The 13,173-nt window shown below is 40.4% G+C and overlaps 1 protein-coding gene across 1 annotated transcript in view; it reads left to right on the top strand.

The window, feature by feature from the left end:
- LOC122779562 (cadherin-18-like) overlaps positions 1-13,173 on the top strand; it is a 105,472-nt gene that overhangs the window by 61,200 nt on the left and 31,099 nt on the right. Inside the window, exons 5-6 of the mRNA XM_044042045.1 lie at positions 11,797-11,964; positions 12,835-13,022. Coding sequence (XP_043897980.1) covers positions 11,797-11,964; positions 12,835-13,022 — 356 coding nt within the window. The remainder of the gene's footprint in view (positions 1-11,796; positions 11,965-12,834; positions 13,023-13,173) is intronic.

Genomic DNA, 13,173 nt, shown 5'->3' with positions numbered 1-13,173 from the left:
GACGGGATAAATGAACAAGAGAATGAAGTGTGGCAGAGCAATTTTTCCCCCTCTCACATCTTCACTGGCCTAAGCATATTGAACATGGACACATCAACAAGGTCTAATCACTAAAGTCCTTCTCTGTTGCCAACCTCGATATAACATTCTCATGCACTCTCTATTGATCTCTGCTCATTGAAATGAAGCTATGGCAAAAGTTCAGGGAGGTAAATCTCTTCCCTCTCATTGCTTTTATGTCTCCAACTACCCCATCACTTTCTATTTCAATTTCATAGGCATCTCCTTTAGTTTTTTTTTCTTTACTGATATGATCTTGTCTAGCCAGCTATCAGTCTGCGGAAGCTCACATTTAAAATATCACCTCAGCTTCACTCAGACGTGTTGTTATGTGAGGACTCAAGTTTGCAAAAAATCACTCCAGATATTTTCCTGCCGGCTCCTGCGATGTGTGAGTGAAAATTGCACAACACGCCTCCTCCTCCTCCTCCCGGCCAACCTTTGCAAGTGTAAAGTTCCATCTGTCAGGTTTTTGTCAGCACCGAGAGACCGAACTCCTCTTGCACATTTAAGATTCTCTTATAAAATGTGTGTTGCTACAGTGATTGAATATTTATTCTGATACATTTTGGACCTGATCTATCCGCACTGAACTGGTTTGTCCTCACCAGCTTCCCTAATGCCATCGCGTGTTCCCAGGCCCCTGCAGTGTGATTATGTCTCTCCATGTGAGAGTGATAATTAAAGGTCATTGACTGTTGGCCCAGTACAGTAGATCCACTAAGCTCCAATGGTAATGAACGGTGTTATTGCCGATCTCTTGGAAGCAGAACTCCGTGTGCACGGCGTTCGAGGGGCAGCTTCTCGTTCTTATCCCCGCACTGTAGATTTCACTGATTTAAAATGACAAATGTGGCCGCTGGCAGGTCATGATCAGTAGCAGACGGTGTTCTTTGTAACCACTGTCTGTACTAAAGATTGTTTACGAGGGAAAAGAAGCATCGCTCCCTAACACCGTACAGCTGCGAGAGGATTGAGTGCTTCTGTAGTCCCCACTCCATCTCTGCGGGTAATTGCATTGTGTTGCCTTGGCCCAGTAAGTTCCCACCTGAACACCATTTAGATCATTTGTCCCGAATCTCTGATCTGACAGGGGAGCACCTCCTGATGTAGTGTCATCAAGATCAGTGTCATAAACTGGTATCGGTCACTTAACTGAAGAGCCGCACGCTGTGGTTAGTTGGAGGGAAAGACGAGGACTTGGCTGCAAAACTTGAGATTACTTTCAACGTCGGGATAACTAGAGAACCGATGGTGGTGTTTTTTGCTCTTAAATGTAAAAATAAGAGTCTGAGAGTTTGTATTATTCATTCCGCCAAGATTTGTTGTGTTTGACCTCACACTTGAGCTGCAAATATTGATTTTGGTGTTGTTATTGTGTAGGTGTCGGACGTCTTAAAGTTCTGGCGGCGTCTCCACACAGGAATTCAGAAGCAGACCACACCGGCTAACTTTATATAATTGTTACCATATTATAGCACTTTTCCTCTATATAGTTGTGCGGCTTGGCACGGCTCTATTATACTCGTTTCTTTTGCTTTTCCATTTGTACCTACGTACTTACTTATGGCCTCGCCTCAGCGCGGTTATTTTGCATTTCCACTAGCGTTAGTACCTGGTACTTCTTTGTCTGTGCTCCGTTCATTGAGGAAGTACTGAACAAATCTTTTTAATGAAGGATTCTAATGATTCAGTTGCACTGAAAACAAGTGCTTTACGAGTCACTAGTCACTCGTTTGTGTGTGTGTGTCGCATGTAAAACGAAGTCACAGCAGTTTCATGCAGCCATGCGGTGATGACTCCGCCCACGTTAAGTAGGTACTATTTTTGTAAATAACCTAAACTGGTTATTTACACTGAACTTCCCTCTGTCTGTGCTCCGGGCAAGCAGGATGTACTGAGCTGATCTCTTCAAATAAGTGATTCTATTGATTAAGTTACACCGACGGGAACTGCTTTGCTCGTCACTAGTTTGTGTCACGCATACAACAGCGCCGCGACATTTCCGTGCAGCCGCTGTATGACGACTCCGCCCACGTTGAGTTGGTTCTATAGTGATTGGAAGTTCTACACTATGGAAAACGACTCAAACCGTGTCGAGTCGAGCCGAGACGTGCTGCAACTGTGTAGTGGAAAAGCGCCGTAGTCCCGTGGATTCCTTTTCTACAGACCATATGGACAGGATACAGTTCTTACAGGTGGTGTGTTAATTATAAAAGACTGCATGCTCGTCTCTACAGCACAGATGATATGTGGGAGGACAGGTGGATTTTTATATCAAACTCTAACCCCTTTATTTTTCTTTTCTTTTACTGCACATAGCACCTTCAAAATCCCCCGCAGGACTCCCACCTAGCCTTCACTTGGATCAGCATCTCTCTTCATATATCCCACAAAAGAGAGACAGGGAAATGATTTTCAGGCTGTGGCCACCACACGCTCTGCAGACAGTGTGTGTCTCTGAGGCTAGCAGCTTATTGCTAAAGGCTTGGTTAACGTGTTGCACGGGCGCTGCAGTCGGCTGACAGATGAACTCAGTGGTGCAGGCAGGCGCGAGCCGAGCACGACATGTTTACTGGAATTTAGTTGACATCATTTGGGGGATTGGGAGGGGGTAAAGAAACATGCAAAGAGAGAGGAAGGAATGGAGAAGAAAGTACTGAACAAAAAAATAAGGAAGGGGAAGATGCTGTCTGACTCATCGCATGTAGACTGTGGGTTTAAATCTTCCACTTTTCTTTGGCTTATCATTTTCAAAACGCGAGCTCTGACGAGACCACATCTTATTTTTTGAGTGATTATTTCCCCAATCACAGAATGGAAATGAGTTCAGTCAGACCGTTCATCAATTCACCATCATTTTCCGTTGCCTTAATATTTTTTTCTTTTATACCTTAACCACTGACACACACATGCTTTAGTTACTGGGATGAAATTATTCATTCATTATAATCATTCATTGATTGAATTTTAAGTATAAATTAAAAGGGTTGGCCCCTCACTTTGTATTAGTTCTGATTTAAAACCCCTGGATCTTTTGCAATACATCTTTAACACGAGTTGTGCATAAAAGCCACCTTTTAAATTGCACATGTTTTATCATGGATGAGGCATGAGGAAAAATAAAGGAAGGGGAACACAATGTGGCACAAAACAAACCTCTCCTCTTCCCTTGTAATCATGTTCTGCGCTCCCTTGCCTTCGCTCCTCCCCGCTGTCTTCGTTATCTCGCTTTCATCGTGCCTCTCTTTCATTTCTCGTTTTCCCTCGGCTCGTTTAATAAGGTTCTGCGGAAAAGATAGCGGCTGCTAACAGGTGCATAGCCGCGATGTTTGTCTGTGGAAACAAAACAAATGCGCGCCATGAATGCCGCTGTCATAAGCTGCACCAAACAGCCGCTGTTGTTGTTGTTTTTTCCCCGCTCTTATCTGCATCTGTTGATATTACGGCGTAATTTCCTGTGTGTGCAAGCTCTCTAGCGGCCTTGGAAAGGAGGCGCCGACTTTGCGCCTTCATGCTTCTATGAGCGTGTGAATTATCAGGAGAGGGTAAAAGGGAATGGCTAACCTTGGACACTCTGGCTTTCATGTTGTGATTTTCTCCACTTGAAAAGATCGCAAACACTCAGAGTGACAATGGCGTCGTTACTCCACCGTGACATAGGAAAATAGAAATTAATTCAGACGCACTTGACGCACAATGCGTTCACATGTCCGCGACGAACATTGTGTTGTGATGAATGAGTGTGTGCGTGTGTGTCTGAAAAGTAAAACTCTTCATATTATATGAAATTGAGTCACCACAGAGAGAACACAACTGGAAGGCTGAAAAATGACTTTAATAGAAAGCCATTGGTGACTTTTATGGATTCGGACCAAACCAAGTTACAGTGTTATGAGCACAGATGCCGCGGCGCTTATTTGTTCTTGAAAGCCGCAGTCTGCTCACGGTAATCGTTTACCTTCGTTAAAATCACCGAGGTTTCAGTGTCTTACATCAGCCGCTGTTAAAGTTAATAAAGTGTAGTGTGATCAGCCCACAGACGATCATCTTCAATTCTGCGCCTTCACTGCAGTTTAATGGCCCCCTGTGCTGTTTGGGTGAAGCGCTACATGAAAACAAAGAGCAGCTGGTGGAAAAACAGTAGAACATCTAACAACCAGACAGCCACACGCCTCTGTTGGTTAACACCAGCGAGTGGCACTGATTAGAAATTCAGTTATTACTCAGCAGTTACATTTAATAATGTAGACTGTTGCTTTGGGGTTTTGGGAATCAGCTCGATCACGTTGATTAGAAGTATTCCAGTTTCCAGGTCATGGTTTGGACCCCTATAATTGATAAATGGATGTTCTGTGTTATTATCTTTTAAAATGGGTGCCGCTTTCCAACTCCACTGGAGCGAGTTGGGTGCCAGAAAATTTCCAAAACACACACACACACACACACAAAGGAGCTGCTCTTGTATCATGGTGTTACATGGTGTTGTGATCACATGATCATCGATGACTTATGGAACCTCCCACAAAGACGTGGGTAATATGGCGTGACCCAATCACTGACACCGTTTTTGAATAACTTAATTTATTAGGGCTGTCAAATTATTATTTTCTTCTTAATCGTGATTAATCACAGATGTTTAATAGTTAATTGTGATTAAATGTCTAACACGGCATTATTTGCAATTCACAACACATGAGCAGGGCTAAAGCAGCTCTCACCAGTGCATTTTAAATGGGAATCAAATAGAAAAAATGTTAGGTTTATTTGGTTGTTTTGAATCAAAAAGAAGTGCAATGAGCCTGAGGTAACAGGACGTTCCAGTTTGGTTTAGTTGTCTTCTCTCACTCGTGCAGCCATGTGTCGTGCTGGGCAAATTCAAACAGTCCAAGCTGAAACTCTGAGTAGAGAGTGATTCCGTGACACAGCAGAATTATTCCTCAATCATCTCTCAGCAGCTGCAGCTTCATATTAATTAATTTATTAAACCTCCAGACGAAGCGACTGATCCGCCGTCTTTTTCCCCAAAGTCACTCTGTAGTCCAACGACCGTCAGCTGCTTCTGAAAGTGTGACACTGCCATGTGTGAACGTCCTGAGATGCTAAAAAAAATGAACGCTGACAGCCCTACATATGCAGTATGCACACCACGATGGATGCTGCAAATTAAGGCTGAAATTAAGATTAAGATCCCGATTCTCTGGCATGATTTTTTCCACAAATCGAAAAGTTTATCGCACTTATGAACAAAAGATTAGAAACATTCAATTAGGCATTTAAGTTAAGTGCCAAACAGTGTGATTTCTTAAGGCCCTGGAACATGGCTCTGCATAATGGGCTTATTGTTATTATTTGTGGCTTAAAGGGCGGTTTCACCCATTTTTTTTCCCCCCACTTGGTCAAATGAAGAATAAACCTAAAATCATTATGACGCTTCTGTGTTTGTTTAGTTTGCATTCTATTACAGAATCAAATAATTTTTTCCAGGTATTTTACTCATAAAACTTGCCCAAAATACACAGTGAGTAGGTGTTGGTAGGTGTATATATGTGTATGTATGATATGATGGAGGATATATATATGTATAAATATATATATATATATGTATGTATATATATATATATATATATGTATGTATGTATGTATGTATGTATGTATATATATATATATGTATGTATGTATGTATGTATGTATATGTATGTATGTATATACATATATATATATATACATATATATAGATCTATATATCTATATATATACTCCAATAGCTGAGACTTTTGCTCATACTGAATGATGTTGCACTGCTTGATTGCAGAAACCTCCTTAACTTCCCTTTCCCCTGCTTCCTGATGCATCCATATCTCGAGAGGAGGGAAAAATATCCTCCCTTTATCTCCTCCTCCTCCTCCCCTCTTCCTCACCCTCGTCTGTCTGTGTGCTGCAGATTACAGTAAAAAATAAAAAAAAATAAAAATGGGACTGGGGCGTGCAGACGATATCTGCATTCATATTGTCAAGTGATCTTCACTGGGGGAGAATTTGCAATCAAATGCGTTTCCCCTGCATACAATCCTCACATTATTGGAGCTGCTCTGGTTTCAGTGTGGAGGAGGAGGAGGCAGACTATCATATGCACAGCTCAAGGTCCTTTCTTTTTGGTATTTCTGCTGGCAGAGGCCAGTTTTTGTGTCGTCCTGTCAGAAATCCTGAAGCCCGGATTATGCAGTCGTCTGATAAGATGCGTATCTACCAATCAAATTCAACGTTGGCACAAATACAAACCTGAGCGAATGCTAATTCCAGCAGCAGCATGGGGTTCACGACACTTGATCTTTGCCTCGAATCCGACAGAAGCAACACTTCTCCACTCCCTATTCTGTTTTTTTTTTTTAATCTCTTTCTCACACACGTGCGTATTTTCGGGCTCGCCTCTTTGTCCCGCGTCTTGCTCTCACCCCCTCACTCACTCACTCACTCATCCCCGTCCTTTCTGTCGGTCCAGATATGTGTCTCTGCCCTCGTTGCTCTTTGTAGTACAGGTGCATAATTTCTGCTGGCTGTCCTGTCCGGGCTGCACGGAGTCTCTGTGCTCAGTCTAAAGGGGCTGATAAGGCCAGATGGCTCTGTGCTTTGTAAGCCTGTGAAGCGAGTAATGCAGTGGAGCACAGCCTCCAGGCTCAACACTGCCTTCATCCCCATGTGGGAGAAGTGTGTGTGCCCGTGCAGGTGTGTGTATGGTAATTCTGCCCTTGTTAGAACCAGGCTAGGTTCAGACCTCCTAAATGTGGATGTTTTTCCACACTGAGGTCATTTCTCCCAGTTCTCTCTCCTGCAGGCGGCGAATCACACACTTCAGAATTAGATCACACAGGTCTCAACCAGAACACTTACCGTAGCTCCAGAAATTGACCGTGGGAAACGAGTGTTTTGTTTTTGTTGTTGTTGTTTTTTTCCACAACAAACACAAATAATGAGCTTGTGTCACTGTGGCTTTGTTTGATTTTCATTGTTTTCAAGTGAAATAAATCCCAAAAATATGAACACTTCACACATCAGGACACTGGGAAAATACAAATGTATCTGATTGAAGGTCATCAGTCATGATTCTGTAACTCTGTGGCAGGTTTTAATGATTAAAAAAACTACAAAATGACAACTCTTCATTAACTGTTTAAACATAAAATAATAATAACAATAAACCAGTAGAGTGTGGCGCTGTAATTGGTGCTTTGAGATTCACCTCAAACTATTTATAAATTAATGAACTAATGTTTTCATGTGGTTGTATTCATTAATGCCTAATGTGAGCACTTGTTATGATTGAATTTCCTCAATTAAAACTAATTTTTTTTTTCCTATGACAAAATGTTATCTTGCAGAAAAATGTAAATGAATTTGTGGTCAAATCATGAGCAGACACAGGCTAATTTTAAAGAGCTGTATGTATGTGTTCATACTTTGATATGACTGCAAGTGTGCCCACAAACAAAATAATAATCATTTTAAAGAATAGAATAGAATAGAAATACTTTATTTATCAAAAACAAATATTATAAACATAAAATGTGCAACAGTGGGGAAAAAAAATAGTGCAATAATAAAGGAGTGGCATAATGGAGTGCAATGTCATACTGTATGTCACAGAGGGAAAATGTGCATTGTGCAAATGAGCAGGGTTGTTTTTTTGTTTTTTTGTTTTTTTTTACTATTACAGAGAGTTATTGTAAGTTTTGATGGCTGATGGCAGGAATGACTTCCTGAATCTGTCCTTGTGACAGCAGAGTTGTCTGAATCTCTTGGAGAATGTGCTCTCCTGAGCCTGGAGGATGTGGTGGAGAGGATGATTGGGGTTATCCATGATGGAAAAAAGTTTATTCTTTATTCTCTTCTTTATCAAAGAAGGCCGGCAATTCTCTGTCCAAATTGTAACCATAAATAATACAATTATGGAATAACAATGCAATTAAAAATGTCCTCTAAAAAGAAAACCAAACTGAATTCTCGATTACAACTGATTTTCTGAAACGAAATGTTATTTATTTCCATATTTTCAGACGTGTGTATCATGAGACTGAAATACATTACATTTTTATGTGTTTATTCACACATTTGAGCATCGCTCTTTCGCTCTCTGCTCGTACTGTAAGTTTACTTGTGTTTGCTCTTCAGCACAAACAAAAATCATTGAATTAGCTGCAGGATGACTCTGCTTTAAAGACACGGTTCTGAGGCTTTGCTGTAAACACCAACAACTGGCCTTGGTGCTGCCTCAGCGGTTTTGCTCCACCGGCCCACCTGTGATCTATTCTCGGCACCGAAATACCACACAGACCAAGCAAAGGCTTTTCCACGTGTTCATAAAGGGAGCGTAGTGTTGAATAATTTAGCTGCATAATAACGTATGTTCCTGTGTGTTTGTGTGTGTTTGAATTCTCTCCCGCTGCCGCACACAGAACCTGATGTACACAGATCTACGTGCCTTTTGACCTTTTTGGAAAAGTGCCACTATTTTGATAACATTTTTACTTAGGTACGAGTAAAAGTACTGGTCTGAAAATGTACTCGAGTTCAAGTAGAAAAAAAGTAGCTTGTTTAAAATGTACTCACGTTTTTAGTAGTGATAAAAAAAGGAGCAAAAATTGTGCAGAAATCACAAAATTAGACCATTCTTTCTTTGTTTTTGTTTATAAAAACAAACTAAGTGAACTTTGAACTGTGAATTTTAAACATTTCGAGTACTTTTTGCTCAGGTGTGTTTATAAAATAAGGATATAAGACACTTTATGTTGCACTTTCTTATAACCTCTATATATACTGTATGTTCAAACATAGTAATGGAAAAAATCAGCCGATCTGCTCTGTGTAAGGGTTAAAGAAACACGGACAATCTCAGTTTTAATGTATAACAACCATAGCCGGTGTTGTAGTGCTTGAGTTCGGTAATTGGAGTGGAGTTGTACTGCAGTCCTGACTCATGACTCTCGATAATCTCCAGTATCGATGACCCAGACGTGAACTCAGAATCGAGCATTGTCTGCATTCAAGTCTGTTGTTGTCGTTATTGTTGTTTGTCTATGAGTGGAAAAATGTAATTTGGCATAGAATAGTGAAGAAATGCTCTATTAATGCAGCTGTAATGCATGCCCGTGCTTGTGGGTCGACAGGCAGGCGTATATATCTGCGCTAACACTGATAATTACATTATCTTCAGTGCTGTCACTGTGTGTGAATATACTGTCCTATAGAAAGAAAAGTGTGCAGCAAGTAGCATGGAGGAGGACAAGGACATGCCGTCATGGAGACGCAAGGAAACGGTGTCTCAAGTTTCAGAAAACTCAAACAAATATGAAAGATATATGGATTTATATATATATAGTATATATACTGTATATACTGTATATATAAATCATTTTAATATTTATTGATTACAAGTCGTCATTCCTTCAATTGGAATATTAAATGTGAAGCATGAGACTCATCCTCGTGTGCAGGATTATTTCCTCAGAATAAGACTTTCACCTTTTGTGGCATTACAATGAATTAGTAATTGTGCATTTATCTGTAATGTTTTATTTTGTTTAGTGGCTTTATTTGTGGTCGAGTGCACACAAAATATTTTCATAATGCCTGTGGTAATTCTGCATTTCAGAATTCCAGTGCCTGTGCTTAAAAATAAACCTGACTTTTAATATCGATCCCGCTGAAGGCAGAGCGTGAAGAAGAGATGATCAATGTGCAGTGAAAAGTCAGGCAGCGTGAACAAGCACCACTGTTCGAAACTGTGAATTTAAACATTAACAGCAACATAATGTGTTCTCAGTTTAAAAAAGGGAAATTCACTCTTGACAGCAGCGATGGTAGAAAACAGGAATATAATGACCCCGTGAAATAAAACAATAGGAATAATAAAAATTCTAATTCGTAGGAATAAAATGGCAAATCCAAAAAGAGGAAAAAAATACAAAACTATATACAATAAACAAATGGAACGTCATTTGAAAATATGAAGTAGCACAGGAGTGAAAAATGTAATCTTAGGTCAAGGTCACTGCAAAATCACTGCACACGTTCATTTATTTATGCAGCACTTTCTCTATCACACAGCTGGCAAAGAACATTCCTGACTCACTCCTTCACTGGGACCACTTTGATAAGGACAGAGACAGAAACCCCGGCACAATGTTTCTCACCCCAGTGAAGGACAGAGAGATTACACACCTGGTCAATAAATGCGTTGCAAAAACATTCACGGATGTTGATGAACTCGACATGAAGCTAATCAAGAAAGTAATAGATGGAATCGTTTCACCTTTAACATATATCTGCAACCTGCCATTTCAAACAGGGACATTTCCCACCAAAGTGAAAGTGGCGAAAGTAGTGCCATTGTTCAAGAAAGGTGACATACATGAATTTACTAATTACAGACCAGTCTCAATACTACCACAATTGTCAAAAATTCTGGAGAAACTATTTAACAATAGGCTTCATTAACAAACACAATCTGCTATACGATAGCCAATATGGATTCAGAAGAAACCACTCGACGGCGCTAGAGTCTGTGGAAACCATTACTGAAGCCATTGATCAAAAATGACATTCAATAGGAATATTCATAGACCTAAAAAAAGCATTTGACACCATCAACCATGATATTTTGATAGCTAAACTGGAGAGATATCATATTAGAGGCATAGTACTGGAATGGGTCACAACAGATCTCAATATGTTAAGATAGGCGATTGCACATCGACTTGCTTGGACATAATTTGCGGGGTCCCACAAGGGTCAGTGCTGGGCCCAAAACTGTTCATACTATACATTAATGACATATGCACGGTATCCAATATTCTGAAATTAATACTATTAGCGGATGACACTAATATTTTCTGTTTGGGGGAAGACCTAAACCAATTAGTGGAAACAGTCAATAATGAAATGGCCAAGCTGCATATGTGGTTCAATATAAATAAACTATCTCTAAATTTAGAGAAAACTAAATACATGCTGTATGGGAAAAAAGGCCGTAAGACTAGTATTAACATACAAGTTAATGGAGTGTACATTGAAAGGGTTAATGAGTACAAAGTGCTTGGAGTGATTATTGATGACATGTTAAGTGGAAGCCACACACCAAACAGTTAAAAGGTAATCACAAAAACTATTAAACCAGAAGGCACTGTACTTGTTGTACTGCACACTAGTCTCTCCACACCTGCAATATCTCTGAGTGCTACCTGATGCTGAAACATGTTTTCTATGTCAAATGTCATAAAAAAAAATTATTATGTAATGTATGATGATAAAGGGGGCGGGACTAGATAAGCCTTTTGCTTCTCCCGCTTTCCCTTTTGGTTATGTGTATTGTGTGAACTGCACTGTTGTGTGATGAGTGATCTAAATGTAATGACCGAAATAAACATATAAATAAATAAATAAAAACAACCACGCTTGACCAAAGTGCATTACTATAGAAGCCCATTTCCGTCAGAAAAGAGGTAAGAAGTAAAACCTAGTCTTGATAATAAAATAATCATCAAAGTCAGTCGAAATTATGAGATAAATAGTAGAAATTATCTCGTAATTTCAAGAACTACAGAAGAGTTTTTTTTTCCTTACAATAATCCAGCTGTGATGTTATGAAAGCATGGATCAGTGTGTCTCTAAGACTCCGAGAAGGAGACAGGACTTCACCTTATCTAACATACAGTAACCCTGATGCTCTGTTCTCCTCAGGTGTCATCCGCACGGCACTGTCCAACCTGGACCGTGAGACCAGGGACCAGTACCCTGTGATGATCCAGGCCAAAGACATGGCGGGCTCGATCGGAGGACTCTCTGGATCCACTACGGTCAACATCACCCTCACCGATGTCAACGACAACCCGCCAAAGTTTCCACAGAGTGAGTGACATTTTGCTTTCATCATGGTTTTCCTGCATGTTTCTATTATTGTCACTTGACATGAGTTGTCTGGCATTATTTCCTCATTTCCGTGTTTTGAGCAACAGCTGTGCTCGCAAAACACCTCCATATGGCAGAAAGTGAATGAATGAATCAATAAATCAGTGGCTACTTCCTTTACCCTTACCCCTCACGCTCCCACCAACTTTTCTTTAGAAAATGAGTCCAGTAAATCCTGCTCACAGTCAGACAGAGAGCGGTGAACTGAACAACTCTATGGCAGAAGGTAATAAAAGGGAATTTTTTGACACGCGTAGCAGTTGAAACTGTGACATGGTGACAATCGCATCGCCTTTGGCAGAATGTCCAAATGTCCACACACACTGCGCTGAAACTTGTCATGACCTGGGGCAAAAGAAATTCTTTACCAGAAGGAAACCAGACGGCGGTAGCTTCGTCAAAGTTCCATGTGCCATGAGTGACTGTATACGACCACAGCACGTACTCTTCACGTGCATCTGTCGTACAACATTCTGCCCTGGAGTTTCATGCCCCAGGACAAACCCCCATGTTCTGTAGTTGAGGAAATGGGACTAAATGCAGGAAAAATATATATATGTATATATATATACATATACATATATATATATATATATATATATACAGATATAGATATAGATATATAGATATATATATGTGTACATACATCAGCAGGGAGCCTTTAATTGGTGCCAATTTTAACAGTTATTCAAATAAAAAAAAGTGAGGGTGGGGGGGGAAAAAAATTAAATAATATTTGGTTCCCAGATTACTATTCTTGATTTTTATTTAAGTTAGAGTAATTATTATTGTGTGTTGTTTCTGGTGCAGAGAGTTACCAGCTGTACGTACCCGAGCTGGCTGCGGTAGGAAAGGCCGTGGGCCGGATCAGAGCCAACGACGGCGATGAAGGACAGAATGCGGAGATGAGCTACCGCATCACAAACACCGATGCGGCCGCCATCTTCAACGTCACCACAGACGCCGACGGCAGGGAGGGAATCATTTCACTCAAGCAGGTGGGAATCGGACACAGAAGCAGACACTGAAGACACTGTTGTCTTGTCTTAAGTTACTGGCTTTTGGAACCCTTATATATGGAATTAGATTTGTGTCAATATTTTCAAGTGACACTTTTTAAAAAGCAAAAAAAATATCGATTTAATCATT

This window comes from Solea senegalensis, linkage group LG1, assembly GCF_019176455.1.
Source record: "Solea senegalensis isolate Sse05_10M linkage group LG1, IFAPA_SoseM_1, whole genome shotgun sequence".
Lineage (NCBI taxonomy): Eukaryota > Metazoa > Chordata > Actinopteri > Pleuronectiformes > Soleidae > Solea > Solea senegalensis.
The sequence above is the reverse complement of the archived record's forward strand: the minus strand, read 5'-3'. Positions and strand labels throughout refer to the sequence as shown.